Source organism: Oncorhynchus tshawytscha, linkage group LG05, assembly GCF_018296145.1.
Source record: "Oncorhynchus tshawytscha isolate Ot180627B linkage group LG05, Otsh_v2.0, whole genome shotgun sequence".
Classification (NCBI taxonomy): Eukaryota; Metazoa; Chordata; class Actinopteri; order Salmoniformes; family Salmonidae; genus Oncorhynchus; species Oncorhynchus tshawytscha.
Genome location: NC_056433.1, coordinates 73,026,242 through 73,048,161, shown reverse-complemented (window position 1 = coordinate 73,048,161; position 21,920 = coordinate 73,026,242). Strand labels below are relative to the sequence as shown.

At 52.3% G+C, this 21,920-nt stretch overlaps 1 protein-coding gene across 2 annotated transcripts in view; it reads left to right on the top strand.

Moving 5' to 3' along the window:
• The window catches only part of LOC112251332 (zinc finger CCCH domain-containing protein 3), a 143,729-nt gene that overhangs the window by 98,968 nt on the left and 22,841 nt on the right, over positions 1–21,920 (top strand). For both annotated transcript variants that reach the window (XM_042322338.1, XM_042322339.1), the window contains exon 9: positions 15,583–15,714. In XM_042322338.1, coding sequence (XP_042178272.1) covers positions 15,583–15,714 — 132 coding nt within the window. The remainder of the gene's footprint in view (positions 1–15,582; positions 15,715–21,920) is intronic.

Genomic DNA, 21,920 nt, shown 5'->3' with positions numbered 1-21,920 from the left:
CTCTCCTTCCCCCTCACCCCACCCTGGCCCTCTCCTTCCCCCTCACCCCACCCTGGCCCTCTCCTTCCCCCTCACCCCACCCTGGCCCTCTCCTTCCCCCTCACCTCACCCTGGCCCTCTCCTTCCCTTCACCCCACCCTGGCCCTCTCCTTCCCCCTCACCTCACCCAGGCTCTCTCCTTCCCCCTCACCCCACCCTGGCCCTCTCCTTCCCCCTCACCCCACCCTGGCCCTCTCCTTCCCTTCACCCCACCCTGGCCCTCTCCTTCCCCCTCACCTCACCCAGGCTCTCTCCTTCCCCCTCACCCCACCCTGGCCCTCTCCTTCCCCCTCACCCCACCCTGGCCCTCTCCTTCCCCCTCACCTCATCCTGGCCCTCTCCTTCCCTTCACCCCACCCTGGCCCTCTCCTTCCCCCTCACCTCACCCAGGCTCTCTCCTTCCCCCTCACCCCACCCTGGCCCCCTCCTTCCCCCTCACCCCACCCTGGCCCCCTCCTTCCCTTAACCCCACCCTGGCCCTCTCCTTCCCCCTCACCCCACCCCGGCCCTCTCCTTCCCCTCACCCCACCCGGGCCCTCTCCTTCCCTTCCCCTCACCCCACCCCTCTCCTTCCCCTCACCCCATCCCACCCCTCTCCTTCATCCTCACACCACCCCTCACCCCACCCCTCCTTTTCTCTCTCTCTTTAGCTCCTTTTCTCTCTTTAGCTCCTTTTCTCTCTTTAGCTCCTTTTCTCTCTTTAGCTCCTTTTCTCTCTTTAGCTCCTTTTCTCTCTTTAGCTCCTTTTCTCTCTCTCTAGCTCCTTTTCTCTCTCTCTCCTTTTCTCTCTCTCTCTCTCTCTCTCTCTAGCTCCTTTTCTCTCTCTCTCTCTCTCTCTCTCTCTAGCTCCTTTTCTCTCTCTAGCTCCTTTTCTCTCTCTCTCTCTAGCTCCTTTTCTCTCTCTCTCTCTAGCTCCTTTTCTCTCTCTCTCTAGCTCCTTTTCTCTCTCTCTCTAGCTCCTTTTCTCTCTCTCTCTCTAGCTCCTTTTCTCTCTCTCTCTCTAGCTCCTTTTCTCTCTCTCTCTCTAGCTCCTTTTCTCTCTCTCTCTCTAGCTCCTTTTCTCTCTCTCTCTCTAGCTCCTTTTCTCTCTCTCTCTCTAGCTCCTTTTCTCTCTCTCGATCAGTGTGTGTGTGGAGTATATTTAGACTGCACTACTCTCACACAGTGTCGTGCACACACACACACACACACACACACACACAACAGGACATTTCTCACACACCTGTGCGCATTCTGTCACACACACTTTCTCTGTTGACTGCAATTAAGGCTATTTAATAGCAGAGACGGTGACAGATTGCAGAAGGGACCTATTTGAACAATGGTTTGTCTTGTTGACTTTTAACTCCACATTTTCTCTGGTATACTATGAATGAATTCTCTCCTTCTCTCTCTGCTGTCTCTTTCTCTCTCTGTCCGCTGTCTCTTTCTCTCTCTGTCCGCTGTCTCTTTCGCTCTCTCTCCGCTGTCTCTTTCTCTCTCTCTCCGCTGTCTCTTTCTCTCTCTCTCCGCTGTCTCTTTCTCTCTCTCTCCCGCTGTCTCTTTCTCTCTCTCTCTCTCTTTCTCTGTCTCTTTCTCTCTCTCTCCGCTGTCTCTTTCTCTCTCTCCATGTCTCTTTCTCTCTCTCTCCGCTGTCTCTTTCTCTAAATCTCTGTCCGCTGTCTCTTTCTCTCTCTCTCCGCTGTCTCTTTCTCTCTCTCTCCGCTGTTTCTCTCTCCGCTGTCGCTTTCTCTCTCTCTCCGCTGTCTCTTTCTCTCTCTCTCCGCTGTCTCTTTCTCTCTCTCTCCGCTGTCTCTTTCTCTCTCTCTCCGCTGTCTCTTTCTCTCTCTCTCCGCTGTCTCTTTCTCTCTCTCTCCGCTGTCTCTTTCTCTCTCTCTCCGCTGTCTCTTTCTCTCTCTCTCCGCTGTCTCTTTCTCTCTCTCTCCGCTGTCGCTTTCTCTCTCTCTCCGCTGTCTCTTTCTCTCTCTCTCTCTCTCTCTCCGCTGTCTCTTTCTCTCTCTCTCCGCTGTCTCTTTCTCTCTCTCTCCGCTGTCTCTTTCTCTCTCTCTCCTCCGCTGTCTCTTTCTCTCTCTCTCCGCTGTCTCTTTCTCTCTCTCTCCGCTGTCTCTTTCTCTCTCTCTCTCCGCTGTCTCTTTCTCTCTCTCTCCGCTGTCTCTTTCTCTCTCTCTCCGCTGTCTCTTTCTCTCTCTCTCCGCTGTCTCTTTCTCTCTCTGTCCGCTGTCTCTTTCTCTCTCTCTCCGCTGTCTCTTTCTCTCTCTCTCCGCTGTCTCTTTCTCTCTCTCTCTCCGCTGTCTCTTTCTCTCTCTCTCCGCTGTCTCTTTCTCTCTCTCCCGCTGTCTCTTTCTCTCTCTCTCCCTCTGTCCGCTGTCTCTTTCTCTCTCTCCCGCTGTCTCTTTCTCTCTCTCTGTCCGCTGTCTCTTTCTCTCTCTGTCCGCTGTCTTTCTCTCTCTCTCTGTCGCTGTCTCTTTCTCCGCTGTCGCTCTTTCTCTCTCTCCGCTGTCTCTTTCTCTCTCTCTCCTTTCTGTCTCTTTCTCTCTCTCTCCGCTGTCTCTTTCTCTCTCTGTCCGCTGTCTCTTTCTCTCTCTCTCCGCTGTCTCTTTCTCTCTCTCTCCGCTGTCTCTTTCTCTCTCTCTCTCTCCCGCTGTCTCTTTCTCTCTCTGTCCGCTGTCTCTTTCTCTCTCTCCGCTCCGCTGTCTCTTTCTCTCTCTGTCCGCTGTCTCTTTCTCTCTCTGTCCGCTGTCTCTTTCTCTCTCTGTCCGCTGTCTCTTTCTCTCTCTCTCCGCTGTCTCTTTCTCTCTCTGTCCGCTGTCTCTTTCTCTCTCTCTGTCCGCTGTCTCTTTCTCTCTCTGTCCGCTGTCTCTTTCTCTCTCTGTCCGCTGTCTCTTTCTCTCTCTGTCCGCTGTTCTTTCTCTCTCTCTCCGCTGTCTCTTTCTCTCTCTCTCCGCTGTCTCTTTCTCTCTCTCTCTCCGCTGTCTCTTTCTCTCTCTCTCTCCGCTGTCTCTTTCTCTCTCTCTCCTCCGCTGTCTCTTTCTCTCTCTCTCTCTCTCCGCTGTCTCTTTCTCTCTCTGTCTCGCTGTCTCTTTCTCTCTCTCTCCGCTGTCTCTTTCTCTCTCTCTCTCTCTCCGCTGTGTTTCTCTTCTCTCTGTCTCTTTCTCTCTCTCTCTCCTCTCTCTGTCTCTTTCTCTCTCTCTCTCCGCTGTCTCTTTCTCTCTCTCTCCGCTGTCTCTTTCTCTCTCTCTCTCTTTCTCTCTCTGTCTCTTCTTTCTCTCTCTCCGCTGTCTCTTTCTCTCTCTCTCCGCTGTCTCTTTCTCTCTCTCTCCGCTGTCTCTTTCTCTCTCTCTCTCCGCTGTCTCTTTCTCTCTCTCTCCGCTGTCGCTTTCTCTCTCGCTCTTTCCGCTGTCGCTTTCTCTCTCTCTCCGCTGTCGCTTTCTCTCTCTCTCCGCTGTCGCTTTCTCTCTCTCTCCGCTGTCGCTTTCTCTCTCTCTCCGCTGTCGCTTTCTCTCTCTGTCCGCTGTCTCTTTCTCTCTCCCGCTGTCTCTTTCTCTCTCTCTGTCCGCTGTCTCTTTCTCTCTCTCCGCTGTCTCTTTCTCTCTCTCTCCGCTGTCTCTTTCTCTCTCTCTCCGCTGTCTCTTTCTCTCTCTCTCCGCTGTCTCTTTCTCTCTCTGTCCGCTGTCTCTTTCTTCTCTCTCCGCTGTCTTTCTCTCTCTCTCCGCTGTCTCTTTCTCTCTCTCTCCGCTGTCCGCTCTTTCTCTCTCTGTCCGCTCTTTCTCTCTCTTTCCGCTGTCTCTTTCTCTCTCTCCGCTGTCTCTTTCTCTCTCTCTCCGCTGTCTCTTTCTCTCTCTCTGTCCGCTGTCGCTGTTCTTTCTCTCTCTCTCCGCTGTCTCTTTCTCTGTCTCTCCGCTGTCTCTTTCTCTCTCTCCGCTGTCTCTTTCTCTCTCCGCTGTCCGCTTCTCTCTCTCTCGCTGTCTTTCTCTCTCTCTCCGCTGTCTCTTTCTCTCTCTTTCTCTCTCCGCTGTCTCTTTCTCTCTCTCTCTCTCAATGTCCGCTGTCTCTTTCTCTCTCTCTCCGCTGTCTCTTTCTCTCTCTCCGCTGTCTCTTTCTCTCTCTCTCCCGCTGTCTCTTTCTCTCTCTCTCCGCTGTCTCTTTCTCTCTCTCTCCGCTGTCTCTTTCTCTCTCTCTCCGCTGTCTCTTTCTCTCTCTCCGCTGTCTCTTTCTCTCTCTCTCCGCTGTCTCTTTCTCTCTCTCTCCGCTGTCTCTCTCTCTCTCTCCGCTGTCTCTTTCTCTCTCTCTCTCCGCTGTCTCTTTCTCTCTCTCTCCGCTTTCTCTCTCTGTCCGCTGTCTCTTTCTCTCTCTCTCCGCTGTCTCTTTCTCTCTCTCTCCGCTGTCTCTTTCTCTCTCTCTCCGCTGTCTCTTTCTCTCTCTCTCCGCTGTCTTTCTCTCTCTCTCCGCTGTCTCCGCTGTCTCTTTCTCTCTCTCTCTCCGCTGTCTCTTTCTCTCTCTCTCCGCTGTCTCTTTCTCTCTCTCTCTTCTCTTTCTCTCTCTCTCTCCGCTGTCTCTTTCTCTCTCTCTCCGCTGTCTCTCTGTCCGCTGTAGCTTTCTCTCTCCGCTGTCTCTTTCTCTCTCTCTCCGCTGTCTCTTTCTCTCTCTCCGCTGTCTTTCTCTCTCTCTCCTGTCTCTTTCTCTCTCTCTCCGCTGTCTCTTTCTCTCTCTCTCCGCTGTCTCTTTCTCTCTCTCTCCGCTGTCTCTTTCTCTCTCTCTCCGCTGTCTCTTTCTCTCTCTCCGCTGTCTCTTTCTCTCTCTCTCCGCTGTCTCTTTCTTCTCTCTCCGCTGTCTCTTTCTCTCCGCTGTAGCTTTCTCTCTCTCTCCGCTGTCTTTCTCTCTCTCTCCGCTGTCTCTTTCTCTCTCTGTCCGCTGTCTCTTTCTCTCTCTGTCTCCGCTGTCTCTTTCTCTCTGTCCGCTGTCTCTTTCTCTCTCTCTCCGCTGTCTCTTTCTCTCTCTGTCCTTTCTCTCTCTCTCTTCTTTCCGCTCTCTGTGTCTCTTTCTCTCTCTGTCCGCTGTCTCTTTCTCTCTCTGTCACTGCTGTCTCTCTCTCTGTCCGCTGTCTCTTTCTCTCTCTCTCCGCTGTCTTTCTCTCTCTCTTTCTTTCTCTCTCTCTCCGCTGTCTCTTTCTCTCTCTCTCCGCTGTCTCTTTCTCTCTCTGTCCGCTGTCTTTCTCTTCTCTCCGCTGTCTCTTTCTCTCTCTCTGTCCGCTGTTCTTTCTCTCTCTGTCCGCTGTCTCTTCTCTCCGCTGTCGCTTTCTCTCTCTCTCCGCTGTTCTTTCTCTCTCTCCGCTGTCTCTTTCTCTCTCTGTCCGCTGTCTCTTTCTCTCTCTCTCCGCTGTTCTTTCTCTCTCTCTCGTCCGCTGTCTTTCTCTTGTCCATCTTTCTCTCTCTCCGCTGTCTCTTTCTCTCTCTGTCCGCTGTCTCTTTCTCTCTCTCTCCGCTGTCTCTTTCTCTCTCTGTCCGCTGTCTCTTTCTCTCTCTCTCCCGCTGTCTCTTTCTCTCTCTCTCCGCTGTCTCTTTCTCTCTCTCTCCTGTTCTTTCTTTCTTTCTCTCTCTCCTGCTGCTGTCTCTTTCTCTCTCTGTCCGCTGTCTCTTTCTCTCTCTCTCCGCTGTCTCTTTCTCTCTCTCTCCGCTGTTCTTTCTCTCTCTGTCCGCTGTTCTTTCTCTCTCTGTCCCGCTGTCTCTTTCTCTCTCTGTCCGATGTCTCTCTCTCTCTCTCTCTGTCTTTCTCTCTCTCTCTCCGCTGTCTCTTTCTCTCTCTCTCCGCTGTCTCTTTCTCTCTCTCTCCGCTGTCTTTCTCTCTCTCCGCTGTCTCTTTCTCTCTCTCTGTCCGCTGTCTCTTTCTCTCTCTCTCTCCGCTGTCTCTTTCTCTCTCTGTCCGCTGTCTCTTTCTCTCTCTCCCGCTGTTCTTTCTCTCTCTGTCCGCTGTTCTTTCTCTCTCTGTCCGCTGTTCTTTCTCTCTCTCTCCGCTGTTCTTTCTCTCTCTCCGCTGTCTCTTTCTCTCTCTGTCCGCTGTCTCTTTCTCTCTCTCTCTTCTCTCTCTGTCCGTGTCTTTCTCTCTCTGTCCGCTGTTCTTTCTCTCTCTGTCCGCTGTCTCTTTCTCTCTCTGTCCGCTGTCTCTTTCTCTCTCTGTCCGCTGTCTCTTTTCTCTCTCTCTGTCTCGTCCGCTTTCTTTCTCTCTCTCTCCGCTGTTCTTTCTCTCTCTCTCCGCTGTCTCTTTCTCTCTCTGTCCGCTGTTCTTTCTCTCTCTGTCCGCTGTTCTTTCTCTCTCTGTCCGCTGTTCTTTCTCTCTCTGTCCGCTGTCTCTTTCTCTCTCTGTCCGCTGTTCTTTCTCTCTCTGTCCGCTGTTCTTTCTCTCTCTGTCCGCTGTTCTTTCTCTCTCTGTCCGCTGTTCTTTCTCTCTCTGTCTTGTCTTTCTCTCTCTGTCCGCTGTTCTTTCTCTCTCTGTCCGCTGTTCTTTCTCTCTCTCTCCGCTGTCTCTTTCTCTCTCTGTCCGCTGTCTCTTTCTCTCTCTGTCCGCTGTTCTTTCTCTCTGTCCGCTGTTCTTTCTCTCTCTCTCCCCGCTCTCTTTCTGTCCGCTGTCTCTTTCTCTCTCTGTCCGCTGTCTCTTTCTCTCTCTCTCTCCGCTGTCTCTTTCTCTCTCTCTCCGCTGTCTCTTTCTCTCTCTGTCCGCTGTTCTTTTCTCTCTCTGTCCGCTGTTCTTTCTCTCTCTGTCCGCTGTTCTTTCTCTCTCTGTCCGCTGTCCTTTCTCTCTCTGTCCGCTGTTCTTTCTCTCTCTGTCCGCTGTCTCTTTCTCTCTCTGTCCGCTGTCTCTTTCTCTCTCTGTCCGCTGTTCTTTCTCTCTCTCTCCGCTGTCTCTTTCTCTCTCTCTCTTTCTCTCTCTCTCTCCGCTGTTCTTTCTCTCTCTCTCCGCTGTCTCTTTCTCTCTCTCTCCGCTGTCTCTTTCTCTCTCTCTCCGCTGTCTCTTTCTCTCTCTCTCCGCTGTCTCTTTCTCTCTCTCTCTCCGCTGTCTCTTTCTCTCTCTCTCCGCTGTCTCTTTCTCTCTCTCTCCGCTGTCTCTTTCTCTCTCTCTCCGCTGTCTCTTTCTCTCTCTCCGCTGTCTCTTTCTCTCTCTGTCCGCTGTCTCTTTCTCTCTCTCTCCGCTGTCTCTTTCTCTCTCTGTCCGCTGTCTCTTTCTCTCTCTCTCTGTCTCTTTCTCTCTCTGTCCGCTGTCTCTTTCTCTCTCTGTCCGCTGTTCTTTCTCTCTCTTCTCCGCTGTCTCTTTCTCTCTCTCTCTGTCCGCTGTTCTCTTTCTCTCTCTGTCCGCTGTTCTTTCTCTCTCTGTCCGCTGTTCTTTCTCTCTCTGTCCGCTGTTCTTTCTCTCTCTCTCCGCTGTCTCTTTCTCTCTCTGTCCACTGTTCTTTCTCTCTCTGTCCGCTGTTCTTTCTCTCTCTGTCCGCTGTCTCTTTCTCTCTCTCCCGCTGTCTCTTTCTCTCTCTCTCCATCTGTCCTTTCTCTCTCTGTCCGCTGTCTCTTTCTCTCTCTGTCCGCTGTCTCTTTCTCTCTCTCTCCGCTGTCTCTTTCTCTCTCTGTCCGCTGTCTCTTTCTCTCTCTGTCCGCTGTCTCTTTCTCTCTCTGTCCGCTGTCTCTTTCTCTCTCTGTCCGCTGTCTCTTTCTCTCTCTCTCCGCTGTCTCTTTCTCTCTCTGTCCGCTGTCTCTTTCTCTCTCTCTCCCGCTGTCTCTTTCTCTCTCTGTCCGCTGTTCTTTCTCTCTCTGTCCGCTGTCTCTTTCTCTCTCTGTCCGCTGTCTCTTTCTCTCTCTCTCCGCTGTCGTCTTTCTCTCTCTCTGTCCGCTGTCTCTTTCTCTCTCTCTGTCCGCTGTCTCTTTCTCTCTCTCTCTCCGCTGTCTCTTTCTCTCTCTGTCCGCTGTCTCTTTCTCTCTCTGTCCGCTGTCTCTTTCTCTCTCTCTCTCCGCTGTCGCTTTCTCTCTCTCTCCGCTGTCGCTTTCTCTCTCTCTCCGCTGTCTCTTTCTCTCTCTGTCCGCTGTCTCTTTCTCTCTCTGTCCGCTGTCGCTTTCTCTCTCTCTCCGCTGTCGCTTTCTCTCTCTCTCCGCTGTCGCTTTCTCTCTCTCTCCGCTGTCTCTTTCTCTCTCTCTCCGCTGTCTCTTTCTCTCTCTCTCCGCTGTCTCTTTCTCTCTCTCTGTCCGCTGTCTCTTTCTCTCTCTGTCCGCTGTCTCTTTCTCTCTTTCTCTCCGCTGTCTCTTTCTCTCTCTGTCCGCTGTCTCTTTCTCTCTCTCTCTCGCTGTCTTTCTCTCTCGTCTCTTTCTCTCTCTCTCCGCTGTCTCTTTCTCTCTCTCTCCGCTGTCTCTTTCTCTCTCTCTCCGCTGTCTCTTTCTCTCTCTGTCCGCTGTCTCTTTCTCTCTCTCTCCGCTGTCGCTTTCTTTCTCTCTCTCTCCGCTGTCTCTTTCTCTCTCTCTCCGCTGTCTCTCTCTCTCGCTGTCTTTCTCTCTATATCCGCTGTCTCTTTCTCTCTCTCCGCTGTCTCTTTCTCTCTCTCTCCGCTGTCTCTTTCTCTCTCTCCGCTGTCTCTTTCTCTCTCCGCTGTCTCTTTCTCTCTCTCTGTCCGCTGTCTCTTTCTCTCTCTCCCGCTGTCTCTTTCTCTCTCTCTCCGCTGTCTCTTTCTCTCTCTGTCCGCTGTCTCTTTCTCTCTCTCTCCGCTGTCTCTTTCTCTCTCTCCGCTGTCTCTTTGTCTCTCTCCGCTGTCTCTTTCTCTCTCTCTCCGCTGTCTCTTTCTCTCTCCGCTGTCTTTCTCTCTCTTCTCTCTCTCTCCGCTGTCTCTTTCTCTCTCTCCGCTGTCTCTTTCTCTCTCTCTCCGCTGTCTCTTTCTCCTCTCTCCGCTGTCTCTTTCTCTCTCTCTCCGCTGTCTCTTTCTCTCTCTCTCCGCTGTCTCTTTCTCTCTCTCTGTCCGCTGTCTCTTTCTCTTTATCTCTCCCGCTGTCTCTTTCTCTCTCTCCGCTGTCTCTTTCTCTCTCTCCGCTGTGCTTTCTCTCTCTCTCCGCTGTCTCTTTCTTTCTCTCTCTCTCTCATGTCTCTTTCTCTCTCTCTCTTTCTCTCTCTCCATTCTCTTTCTCTCTCTGTCCGCTGTCTCTTTCTCTCTCTGTCCGCTGTCTCTTTCTCTCTCTCTCCGCTGTCTCTTTCTCTTCTCTCTGTCTCTCTCCGCTGTCTCTTTCTCTCTCTCTCCGCTGTCTCTTTCTCTCTCTCTCCGCTGTCTCTTTCTCTCTCTGTCCGCTGTCTCTTTCTCTCTCTCTCCGCTGTCTCTTTCTCTCTCTCTCCGCTGTCTCTTTCTCTCTCTGTCCGCTGTCTCTTTCTCTCTCTGTCCGCTGTCTCTTTCTCTCTCTGTCCGCTGTCTCTTTCTCTCTCTCTCCGCTGTCTCTTTCTCTCTCTGTCCGCTGTCTCTTTCTCTCTCTGTCCGCTGTCTCTTTCTCTCTCTGTCCGCTGTTCTTTCTCTCTCTGTCCGCTGTCTCTTTCTCTCTCTGTCCGCTGTTCTTTCTCTCTCTCCGCTGTCTCTTTCTCTCTCTGTCCGCTGTCTCTTTCTCTCTCTGTCCGCTGTTCTTTCTCTCTCTCTCTCGTGTCTCTTTCTCTCTCTCCGCTGTCTCTTTCTCTCTCTCTCCGCTGTCTCTTTCTCTCTCTGTCCGCTGTCTCTTTCTCTCTCTCTCCGCTGTCTCTTTCTCTCTCTCTCCGCTGTCTCTTTCTCTCTCTCTCCGCTGTCTCTTTCTCTCTCTCCGCTGTCTCTTTCTCTCTCTCTCCTTTCTGTGTCTCTTTCTCTCTCTCTCTCTCGCTGTCTCTTTCTCTCTCTCTCCGCTGTCTCTTTCTCTCTCTCCGCTGTCTCTTTCTCTCTCTCTCCGCTGTCTCTTTCTCTCTCTCTCCGCTGTCTCTTTCTCTCTCTCCGCTGTCTCTTTCTCTCTCTCCGCTGTCTCTTTCTCTCTCTCTCTCCGCTGTCTCTTTCTCTCTCTGTCTCTCCGCTGTCTCTTTCTCTCTCTGTCCGCTGTCTCTTTCTCTCTCTCTCCGCTGTCTCTTTCTCTCTCTGTCCGCTGTCTCTTTCTCTCTCTCTCCGCTGTCTCTTTCTCTCTCTCCGCTGTCTTTCTCTCCCGCTGTCTCTTCTCTCTCTCTCCGCTGTCTCTTTCTCTCTCTGTCCGCTGTTCTTTCTCTCTCTGTCCGCTGTCTCTTTCTCTCTCTGTCCGCTGTTCTTTCTCTCTCTGTCCGCTGTTCTTTCTCTCTCTCTCCGCTGTTCTTTCTCTCTCTGTCCGCTGTCTCTTTCTCTCTCTGTCCGCTGTTCTTTCTCTCTCTGTCCGCTGTCTCTTTCTCTCTCTGTCCGCTGTTCTTTCTCTCTCTCTCCGCTGTTCTTTTCTCTCTCTCCGCTGTTCTTTCTCTCTCTGTCCGCTGTCTCTTTCTCTCTCTCTGTCCGCTGTTCTTTCTCTCTCTCTCCGCTGTCTCTTTCTCTCTCTCTCCGCTGTCTCTTTCTCTCTCTGTCCGCTGTCTCTTTCTCTCTCTCTCCGCTGTCTCTTTCTCTCTCTCTCCGCTGTCTCTTTCTCTCTCTCTCCGCTGTCGCTTTCTCTCTCTCTCCGCTGTCGCTTTCTCTCTCTCTTTCCGCTGTCGCTTTCTCTCTCTTTCCGCTGTCGCTTTCTCTCTCTCTCCGCTGTCGCTTTCTCTCTCTCCGCTGTCGCTTTCTCTCTCTCTCCGCTGTCTCTTTCTCTCTCTCTCTCCGCTGTCTCTTTCTCTCTCTCTCCGCTGTCTCTTTCTCTCTCCGCTGTCTCTTTCTCTCTCTGTCCGCTGTCTCTTTCTCTCTCTCCGCTGTCTCTTTCTCTCTCTGTCCGCTGTCTCTTTCTCTCTCTCTCTCTCTGCTGTTCTTTCTCTCTCTCCGCTGTCTCTTTCTCTCTCTCTCTCCGCTGTTCTTTCTCTCTCTCTCCACTGTTCTTTCTCTCTCTCTCCGCTGTTTTCTCTCTCTGTCCGCTGTCTCTTTCTCTCTCTCTCCGCTGTCTCTTTCTCTCTCTGTCCGCTGTCTCTTTCTCTCTCTCTCCGCTGTCTTTCTCCTCTGTCCGCTGTCTCTTTCTCTCTCTGTCCGCTGTTCTTTCTCTCTCTCTCCGCTGTCTCTTTCTCTTTCTCTCTCTGCTGTTCTTTCTCTCTCTGTCCGCTGTCTCTTTCTCTCTCTCTCCGCTGTCTCTTTCTCTCTCTCTCCGCTGTCTTTCTCTCTCTGTCCGCTGTTCTTTCTCTCTCTCTCCGCTGTTCTTTCTCTCTCTGTCGCTGTCTCTTTCTCTCTCTGTATGTTCTTTCTCTCTCTGTCGCTGTTCTTTCTATCTCTCTCCGCTGTAACTCTCTCTGTCCGCTGTCTCTTTCTCTCTCTGTCCGCTGTCTTTCTTTCTCTCTCTCCCGCTGTTCTTTCTCTCTCTGTCCGCTGTTCTTTCTCTCTCTCTCCGCTGTTCTTTCTCTCTCTCTTTCTCCGCTGTCGCTTTCTCTCTCTCTCTCCGCTGTCGCTTTCTCTCTCTGTCCGCTGTCTCTTTCTCTCTCTCCGCTGTCTCTTTCTCTCTCTGTCCGCTGTCTTTCTCTTCTGTCCGCTGTTCTTTCTCTATCTCTAAAACTGTCTCTTTCTCTCTCTGTCCGCTGTTCTTTCTCTCTCTGTCCGCTGTTCTTTCTCTCTCTCTCCGCTGTTCTTTCTCTCTCTCCGCTGTCTCTTTCTCTCTCTCTGTCCGCTGTCTCTTTCTCTCTCTGATCCGCTTTCTTTCTCTCTCTATCCATGCTCTTTCTCTCTCTCAGCTGTCTCTTTCTCTCTCTCTCTCCGCTGTCTCTTTCTCTCTCTCCGCTGTCTCTTTCTCTCTCTGTCCGATGTCTCTTTCTCTCTCTCTCTCCGCTGTTGCTTTCTCTCTCCGCTGTCTCTTTCTCTCTCTCCGCTGTATATCTATCTCTGTCCGATGTCTCTTTCTCTCTCTCTCTCCGCTGTTGCTTTCTCTCTCCGCTGTCTCTTTCTCTCTCTCCGCTGTCTCTTTCTCTCTCTCTCCGCTGTCTCTTTCTCTCTCTCTCTCCGCTGTTTTTCTCTCTCCGCTGTCTCTTTCTCTCTCTCTCTCCGCTGTCTCTTTCTCTCTCTCTCCGCTGTCTCTTTCTCTCTCTCCTCCGCTGTCTCTTTCTCTCTCTCTCTCTCCGCTGTCTCTTTCTCTCTCTGTCCATGTCTCTTATATCTCTTTCTCTCTCTCCGCTGTATGCTTTCTCTCTATATCCGCTGTCGCTTTCTCTCTATATCCGCGCTTTCTCTTTCTCTCTATGTCCGCTGTCTCTTTCTCTCTATGTCCGCTGTCGCTTTCTCTCTCTCTCTCCGCTGTCTCTTTCTCTCTCTGTCCGCTGTCGCTTTCTCTCTCTCTCCGCTGTCGCTTTCTCTCTCTCTCCGCTGTCGCTTTCTCTCTCTCTCTCCGCTGTCGCTTTCTCTCTCTCTCTCCGCTGTCGCTTTCTCTCTCTCTCTCCGCTGTCGCTTTCTCTCTCTCTCCGCTGTCGCTTTCTCTCTCTCCGCTGTCTCTTTCTCTCTCTGTCCGCTGTCTCTTTTTCTCTCTCTGCTGTCTCTCTCTCCGCTGTCGCTTTCTCTCTCTCTCCGCTGTCACTTTTTTTCTCTCTCCGCTGCTCTCTCCGCTGTCTCTTTCTCTCTCTCTCCGCTGTCGCTTTCTCTCTCTAATAAGAACGCTGTCGCTTTCTCTCTCTCTCCGTGTCAATAAAACTCTGGTATATCTCTCTCTCTCTCTCTAATATGTAATAAGCTTTCTCTCTCTCTCTGTAACCTTAATAATAAACTTCTCAATCCGCTGTATCTTTCTCTCTCTCTGCTGTCGCTTTCTAATCTCTCCGCTAATCTTTCTCTCTCTGTCCGACTGTCTCTTTTTTCTAATAATGCTGTCTCTCCGCTGTGTCTAAAACTTTCTCTCTCTCGGCTGTCACTTTTCTCTCTCCATGTCTTTCTCTCTCTCTCATCTCTCTCCGCTGTCTCTTTCTCTCTCTCTCTCCGCTGTCTCTTTCTCTCTCTCTCTCCGCTGTCTCTTTCTCTCTCTGTCCGCTGTCGCTTTCTCTCTCTCTCCGCTGTCGCTGTCTCTTTCTCTCTCTCTCCGCTGTCTCTTTCTCTCTCTGTCCGCGCTGTCTTTCTCTCTCTCTCCCGCTTTCTCTTTCTCTCTCTCTCTCCGCTGTCGCTTTCTCTCTCTCCGCTGTCTCTTTCTCTCTCTCTGTCTAAAACATCTCTTTTCTCTCTATGTCTCGCTGTATATAAAAGAACTGTCACTTTTTCTCTCAGCTGTCTCTATCCGCGTCTCTCTCTCTCTCCGCTGTCGCTTTCTCTCTCTCTCCGCTGTCGCTTTCTCTCTCTCTCCGCTGTCGCTTTCTCTCTCTCTCTCTCCGCTGTCGCTTTCTCTCTCTCTCTCCGCTGTCGCTTTCTCTCTCTCTCCGCTGTCGCTTTCTCTCTCTCTCCCTGTCGCTTTCTCTCTCCGCTGTCTCTTTCTCTCTCTGTCCGCTGTCTCTTTTTCTCTCTCTGCTGTCTCTCCGTGTCGCTTTCTCTCTCTCCGCTGTCACTTTTTCTCTCTCCCGCTGTCTATCTCTCTCTCTCCGCTGTAAACTGTCTCTTTCTCTCTCTCTCTCCGCTGTCTCTTTCTCTCTCTGTCCGCTGTCTCTTTCTCTCTCTCTGTCCGGCTCTTTCTCTCTCTCTCTTCTCTTTCTCTCTGTCCGCTGTCTCTTTCTCTCTCTGTCCGCTGTCTTTCTCTCTCTGTCCGCTGTCTCTTTCTCTCTCTGTCCGCTGTTCTTTCTCTCTCTGTCCGCTGTCTCTTTCTCTCTCTGTCCGCTGTCTCTTTCTCTCTCTGTCCGCTGTCTCTTTCTCTCTCTGTCCGCTGTCTCTTTCTCTCTCTGTCCGCTGTCTCTTTCTCTCTCTGTCCGCTGTCTCTTTCTCTCTCTTTCTCCGCTGTCTCTTTCTCTCTCTGTCCGCTGTCTCTTTCTCTCTCTGTCCGCTGTCTCTTTCTCTCTCTGTCCGCTGTCTCTTTCTCTCTCTGTCCGCGCTGTCTCTTCTCTCTCTCTAAAACGCTGTCTCTTTCTCTCTCTCTGTCTCTTTCTCTCTCTCTCCGCTGTCTCTTTCTCTCTCTGTCCGCTGTCTTTCTCTCTCTAAAACTTTCTCTCTCTCTGTCCGTGTCTAAAACGTGTAACTTTCTCTCTCTCTCCGCTGTCTCTTTCTCTCTCTCTCTCTCGCTGTCTCTTTCTCTCTCTCTCTCCGCTGTCTCTTTCTCTCTCTCTCCGCTGTCTCTTTCTCTCTCTCTCCGCTGTCTCTTTCTCTCTCTCTCCGCTGTCTCTCTCTCTCTCTGTCCGCTGTCTCTTTCTCTCTCTGTCCGCTGTCTCTTTCTCTCTCTGTCCGCTGTCTCTTTCTCTCTCTCTCCCATTGTCTCTTTCTCTCTCTGTCCGCTGTCTCTTTCTCTCTCTCTCCGCTGTCTCTTTCTCTCTCTGTCCGCTGTCTCTTTCTCTCTTCTCTCTGCTCTTTCTCTCTCTGTCTCTTTCTGTCTGTCTTTCTCTCTCTGTCCGCTGTCTCTTTCTCTCTCTCTGTCCGCTGTCTCTTTCTCTCTCTGTCTGCTGTCTTTCTCTCTCTCCGCTTATTTCTCTCTCTCTCCGCGTGTTTCTCTTTCTCCGCTGTATTTCTCTGTGCTATATCTCTGAAACTGTCTCTTATATATAAAACGTGTAACTCTATGTGTCTCTTTATATATCTGATAAAACTCTCTGTAACTTTATATATATATAAAACGTGTCTCTCTCTATATATATAAAACGTGTAAAACATATTAATAAGAATAAAAACGTCTCCGCTGTGATATATATCTCTCCGCTGTAACTTTCTCTCTCTCTCCGTGTAAACTTTTTCTCTCCGGATATGTCTATTTCTCTCTCCGCTGTCGCTGTCTCTTCTCTCTGTGTTTCTTTGTAGCTTTCTCTAAAACGTGTCTCTTCTCTCTCTCTCCGCTGTCTCTTTCTCTCTCTCTCCGCTGTCTCTTTCTCTCTCTCTCCACTGTCTCTTTCTCTCTCTGTCCGCTGTCTCTTTCTCTCTCTGTCTCGCTGTCTCTTTCTCTCTCTGTCCGCTGTCTCTTTCTCTCTCTGTCCGCTGTATCTTTCTCTCTGTCCGCGCTGTCTCTTAAACGTGTAACATTTATCTCTGTAAAACTGTGTTCTCTCTATATGTCTAAAAACGTGTCTATGTCCGCTGTCTCTTTCTCTCTCTGTCCGCTGTCTCTTTCTCTCTCTCTCCGCTGTCTCTTTCTAACTCTCTTTACTCTCTCTTTACTCTCTCTCGACTCTCTCTCTGTCTTTCTCTCTTTACTCTCTCTCGGCTTTTCTCTCTCTTTACTCTCTCTCTCTCTCTGTTTTGAGTCTCTCGTTCTCTCTCTTAATTAAATGTTCAAATCAATTTCAAATGTTTTATTCGTATATCATTCCTGTAGATATTGTAACAACATCTTCTCTCTCTAGATGCCTGTGTGTTCGTACTTCCTGAAGGGTATATGTAACAACAGTAGCTGTCCCTACAGCCATGTATATGTGTCCCGCAAAGCTGCTGTGTGCCAGGACTTCATCAGGGGGTACTGCCCTCAGGGCCAGAAGGTATAACACACACGTACAGTCAGTCACAAACATTCTCTCCATCTCTCTCTATCTCTCTCTTTATCATGATCTACTGCCCTGTGGCAGAAAAGGTACATTCACACTCATGTACATCCTCTACACAGATATACACTACATTACCAAAAGTATGTGGACACCTGCTCATCAAACATCTCATTCCAAAATCATGGGCATTAATATGGAGTTGGTCCCCCCTTTGCTGCTATAACAACTTCCACTCTTCTGGGAAGGCTTTCCACTAGATGTTGGAACATTGCTGCGGGGACTTGCTTCCATTCAGCCACAAGCATTAGTGAGGTCGGGCACTGATGTTGGGCGATTATGCCTGGCTCGCAGTCGGTGTTCCAATTCATCCCAAATGTGTTCGTTGGGGTTGGGGTCAGGACTCTGTGCAGGCCAGTCAAGTTCTTTCACACCAATCTTGGCAAAGGATTTCTGTATGGACCTCACTTTGTGCACAGGGGTTTTGTCATGCTGAAACAGGAAAGGGCCTTCCCCAAACTGTTGCCACAAAGTGTGAAGCACAGAATCGTCTAGAATGTCATTGTATGCTGTAGTGTAAAGATTTCTCTTCACTGGAACTAAGAGGCCTAGGCCAAACCATGAAAAACATCCCCAGACTATTATTCCTCCTCCACCAAACTTTACAGTTTGCACTATGCACTGGGGTAGGTAGCGTTCTCCTGGCGTCCGCCAAACTTAGATTTGTCCGTCGAACTGCCAGATGGTGAAGCGTGATTCATCACCCTAGAGAACGTGTTTCCACTGCTCCAGAGTCTAATGGCAGTGACCTTTACACCCCTCTAGCAGACGCTTAGCATTATGCATGGTGATCTTAGGCTTGTGTGTGGCTGCTCTGCCATAGAAACCCATTTCATTAAGCTCCCAACGAATAGATCTTGTGCTGACGTTGCTTCCAGAAGTATTTCGGAACTGGTAGTGGGTGTTGCAACTGAGGACAGACGATTTTTACGCGCTTCAGCACACAGCGGTCCCATTCGGTGAGTGGCCTACACAGGAGGTTTGGAAGAACTAGCTCTTGGTAATGACTGGAGAGGAAAGTCACAGAGCTCTTCAGTAAAGCCATTTTACTGCCAATGTTTGGCTATGGAGATTGCCTGGCTGTGTGCTCGATTTTATACACCTGTCCATAGTGACATCATCCCTGTCCCTACATTCACCCCTAATACCACTTCTATCCTCTTCTATCCTTTCTTATACCCCCTCCTTATGTCATCTCCTCTATCCTTCCTTCCTTTCCTCTATCCTTCCTTCCTTTCCTCTATCCTTCCTTCCTTTCCTCTATCCTTCCTTCCTCTGTCTCTCTCTTTCCGTTTCTCTCTCCGTTTCGCTCTTTCCGTTTCGCTCTCTCTATGTCTCGCTCTGTCTCGCTCTCTGTCTCGCTCTGTCTCGCTCTCTCTCTGTCTCGCTCTTTCCGTTTCGCTCTCTCTCTGTCTCTCTCTGTCTCTCTCTGTCTCTCTCTGTCTCGCTCTCTCTCTGTCTCGCTCTCTCTCTGTCTCGCTCTCTCTCTGTCTCGTTCTCTCTCTGTCTCGCTCTCTCTCTCTCTCTCGCTCTCTCTCTGTCTCGCTCTCTCTCTCTCTGTCTCGCTCGCTCTGTCTCTGTCTCGCTCTCTCTCTGTCTCGCTCTCTCTCTCTGTCTCGCTCTCTGTTTCGCTCGCTCTCTCTGTCGCTCTCTCTCTCTGTCTCGCTCTCTCTCTCTGTCTCGCTCTCTCTCTCTGTCTCGCTCTCTCTCTCTGTCTCTCTCTCTCGCTCTCTCTCTCTGTCTCGCTCGCTCTCTCTGTCTCGCTCGCTCTGTCTCTGTCTCGCTCTCTCTGTCTCGCTCTCTCTCTCTCTCTCTCACTGTCTCGCTCTCTCTCTCTCTCACTGTCTCGCTCTCTCTCTCTCACTGTCTCGCTCTCTCTCTCTCTCACTGTCTCGCTCTCTCTCTCTCTCACTGTCTCGCTCTCTCTCTCTCTCACTGTCTCGCTCTCTCTCTCTGTGTCTCGCTCTCTCTGTGTCTCGCTCTCTCTCTCTGTGTCTCGCTCTCTCTCTCGCTGTGTCTCGCTCTCTCTCTCTGTCTCGCTCTCTCTCTCTCTCTGTCTCGCTCTCTCTCTCTGTCTCGCTCTCTCTCTCTCTGTCTCGCTCTCTCTCTGTGTCTCGCTCTCTCTCTGTGTCTCGCTCTCTCTCTGTGTCTCGCTCTCTCTCTGTGTCTCGCTCTCTCTCTCTGTCTCGCTCTCTCTCTGTGTCTCGCTCTCTCTCTCTGTCTCGCTCTCTCTCTCTGTCTCGCTCTCTCTCTGTCTCGCTCTCTCTCTGTCTCGCTCTCTCTCTGTCTCGCTCTCTCTCTGTCTCGCTCTCTCTCTGTCTCGCTCTCTCTCTGTCTCGCTCTCTCTCTGTCTCGCTCTCTCTCTGTCTCGCTCTCTCTCTGTCTCGCTCTCTCTCTGTCTCGCTCTCTCTCTCTCTGTCTCTGTCTCTGTCTCTCTCTGTCTCGCTCTCTCTGTCTCGCTCTCTCTGTCTGTCTCTCTCTGTCTCTCTCTCTGTCTCGCTCTCTCTCTGTCTCGCTCTCTCTCTGTCTCGCTCTCTCTCTCTCTCTCACTGTCTCGCTCTCTGTCTCGCTCTCTGTCTCGCTCTCTCTCTCTGTCTCGCTCTGTCTCGCTCTCTCTCTCTGTGTCTCGCTCTCTCTCTCTGTCTCGCTCTCTCTCTCTGTCTCGCTCTCTCTCTCTGTCTCGCTCTCTCTCTCTGTCTCTCTCTCTCTCTCTGTCTCGCTCTCTCTCTCTGTGTCTCGCTCTCTCTCTGTGTCTCGCTCTCTCTCTGTGTCTCGCTCTCTCTCTGTGTCTCGCTCTCTCTGTGTCTCGCTCTCTCTGTGTCTCGCTCTCTGTGTCTCGCTCTCTCTCTGTGTCTCGCTCTCTCTGTGTCTCGCTCTCTCTCTCTGTGTCTCGCTCTCTCTCTGTGTCTCGCTCTCTCTCGCTCTCTCTGTCTCGCTCTCTCTCTCTCTGTGTCTCGCTCTCTCTGTGTCTCGCTCTCTCTGTGTCTCGCTCTCTCTGTGTCTCGCTCTCTCTGTGTCTCGCTCTCTCTGTGTCTCGCTCTCTCTCTGTGTCTCGCTCTCTCTCTGTCTTAAACTCTCTCTGTCTCGCTCTCTCTCTGTCTCGCTCTCTCTCTGTCTCGCTCTCTCTCTCTCTCTCTCTCTGTCTCGCTCTCTCTCTGTCTCTGCTCTCTCTCTGTCTCGCTCTCTCTCTGTCTCGCTCTCTCTCTGTCTCTCTCTCTCTCTGTCTCGCTCGCCTCTCTGTCTCGCTGCTGTCTCTCTGTCTCGCTCTCCCTCTGTCTCGCTCTCTCTCTCTGTGTCTCGCTCTCTCTCTCTGTGTCTCGCTCTCTCTCTCTCTGTCTCTCGCTCTCTCTCTCTGTGTCTCGCTCTCTCTCTGTGTCTCGCTCTCTCTCTGTGTCTCGCTCTCTCTCTGTCTCGCTCGCTCTCTCTCTGTCTCGCTCTCTCTCTCTCTGTCTCGCTCTCTCTCTCTCTGTCTCGCTCTCTCTCTGTGTCTCGCTCTCTCTCTGTGTCTCGCTCTCTCTCTGTGTCTCGCTCTCTCTCTCTGTGTCTCGCTCTCTCTCTCTGTCTCGCTCTCTCTCTCTGTCTCGCTCTCTCTCTGTGTCTCGCTCTCTCTCTCTGTCTCGCTCTCTCTCTCTGTCTCTCTCTCTCTCTGTCTCTCTCTCTCTCTCTGTCTCGCTCTCTCTCTGTCTCTCTCTCTCTCTGTCTCGCTCTCTCTCTGTCTCGCTCTCTCTCTGTCTCTCTCTCTCTGTCTCGCTCTCTCTCTGTCTCGCTCTCTCTCTGTCTCGCTCTCTCTCTGTCTCGCTCTCTCTCTGTCTCGCTCTCTCTGTCTCGCTCTCTCTGTCTCGTCTCTGTCTCTCTCTGTCTCGCTCTCTCTCTGTCTCGCTCTCTCTCTGTCTCGCTCTCTCTCTGTCTCGCTCTCTCTCTGTCTCGCTCTCTCTCTGTCTCGCACTCTCTCTGTCTCGCACTCCCTCTGTCTCGTACTCTCTCTGTCTCGCTCTCTCTCTGTCTCGCTCTCTCTGTCTCGCTCTCTCTCTGTCTCGCTCTCTCTCTGTCTCGCTCTCTCTCTGTCTCGCTCTCTCTCTGTCTCGCTCTCTCTCTGTCTCGCTCTCTCTGTGTCTCGCTCTCTCTCTGTCTCGCTCTCTCTCTCTCTCTCACTGTCTCTCTCTCTCTCACTGTCTCGCTCTCTCTCTCTGTCTCGCTCTCTCTCTCTGTCTCGCTCTGTCTCGCTGTCTCGCTCTGTCTCGCTCTCTCTCTCTGTGTCTCGCTCTCTCTCTCTGTCTCGCTCTCTCTCTCTGTCTCGTCTCTCTCTCTGTCTCGCTCTCTCTCTCTGTCTCGCTCTCTCTCTCTGTGTCTCTCTCTCTCTGTGTCTCGCTCTCTCTCTCTGTGTCTCGCTCTCTCTCTGTGTCTCGCTCTCTCTCTCTGTGTCTCGCTCTCTCTCTGTCTCGCTCTCTCTCTGTGTCTCGCTCTCTCTGTGTCTCGCTCTCTCTGTGTCTCGCTCTCTCTGTGTCTCGCTCTCTCTCTGTCTCGCTCTCTCTCTCTGTGTCTCGCTCTCTCTCTGTCTCGCTCTCTCTCGCTCTCTCTGTGTCTCGCTCTCTCTCGCTCTCTCTCTGTGTCTCGCTCTCTCTCGCTCTCTCTCTGTGTCTCGCTCTCTCCGCTCTCTCTCTCTGTGTCTCGCTCTCTCTGTGTCTCGCTCTCTCTCTGTGTCTCGCTCTCTCTGTGTCTCGCTCTCTGTGTCTCGCTCTCTCTGTGTCTCGCTCTCTGTGTCTCGCTCTGTCTCGCTCTCTCTCTGTCTCGCTCTCTCTCTGTCTCGCTCTCTCTCTGTCTCGCTCTCTCTCTGTCTCGCTCTCTCTCTGTCTCGCTCTCTCTCTGTCTCGCTCTCTCTCTGTCTCGCTCTCTCTCTGTCTCGCTCGCCCTCTCTGTCTCGCTCGCCCTCTCTGTCTCGCTCGCCCTCTCTGTCTCGCTCGCCCTCTCTGTCTCGCTCGCCCTCTCTGTCTCGCTCGCCCTCTGTGTCTCGCTCTCTCTCTCTGTGTCTCGCTCTCTCTCTCTGTGTCTCGCTCTCTCTCTGTGTCTCGCTCTCTCTCTATGTCGCTCGCCCTCTCTGTCTCGCTCGCCCTCTCTGTGTCGCTCGCCCTCTCTGTCTCGCTCGCCCTCTCTGTCTCGCTCGCCCTCTCTGTCTCGCTCGCCCTCTCTGTCTCGCTCGCCCTTTCTGTCTCGCTCGCCCTCTCTGTCTCGCTCGCCCTCTCTGTCTCGCTCGCCCTCTCTGTCTCGCTCGCCCTCTCTGTCTCGCTCGCCCTCTCTGTCTCGCTCGCCCTCTCTGTCTCGCTCGCCCTCTCTGTCTCGCTCGCCCTCTCTGTCTCGCTCGCCCTCTCTGTCTCGCTCGCCCTCTCTGTCTCGCGCTCGCTCCCTCTGTCTCGCGCTCGCCCGCTCTGTCTCGCGCTCGCCCGCTCTGTCTCGCGCTCGCCCGCTCTGTCTCGCGCTCGCCCTCTGTTTCGCGCTCGCTCCCTCTGTCTCGCGCTCGCTCCCTCTGTCTCGCGCTCGCCCGCTCTGTCTCGCGCTCGCCCGCTCTGTCTCGCGCTCGCCCGCTGTGTCTCGCGCTCGCCCGCTCTGTCTCGCGCTCGCCCGCTCTGTCTCGCTCGCCCGCTCTGTCTCGCGCTCGCCCGCTCTGTCTCGCGCTCGCCCGCTCTATCTCGCGCTCGCCCGCTCTGTCTCGCGCTCGCCCGCTCTGTCTCGCGCTCGCCCGCTCTGTCTCGCGCTCGCCCGCTCTGTCTCGCGCTCGCCCGCTCTGTCTCGCGCTCGCCCTCTCTGTCTCGCTCGCCCTCTCTGTCTCGCGCTCGCTCTCTCTGTCTCGCTCTCTCTCTCTGTCTCGCTCTCTCTCTCTGTCTCGCTCTCTCTCTCTCGGTCTCGCTCTCTCTCTCTGTCTCGCTCTCTCTCTGTCTCGCTCTCTGTCTCGCTCTCTCTCTCTCTCTCTGTCTCGCTCTCTCTTTCTCTGTCTCGCTCTGTCTCGCTCTCTCTCTCTGTGTCTCGCTCTCTCTCTGTGTCTCGCTCTCTCTCTCTGTGTCTCGCTCTCTCTCTCTGTGTCTCGCTCTCTCTCTCTGTCTCGCTCTCTCTCTGTGTCTCGCTCTCTCTCTGTGTCTCGCTCTCTCTCT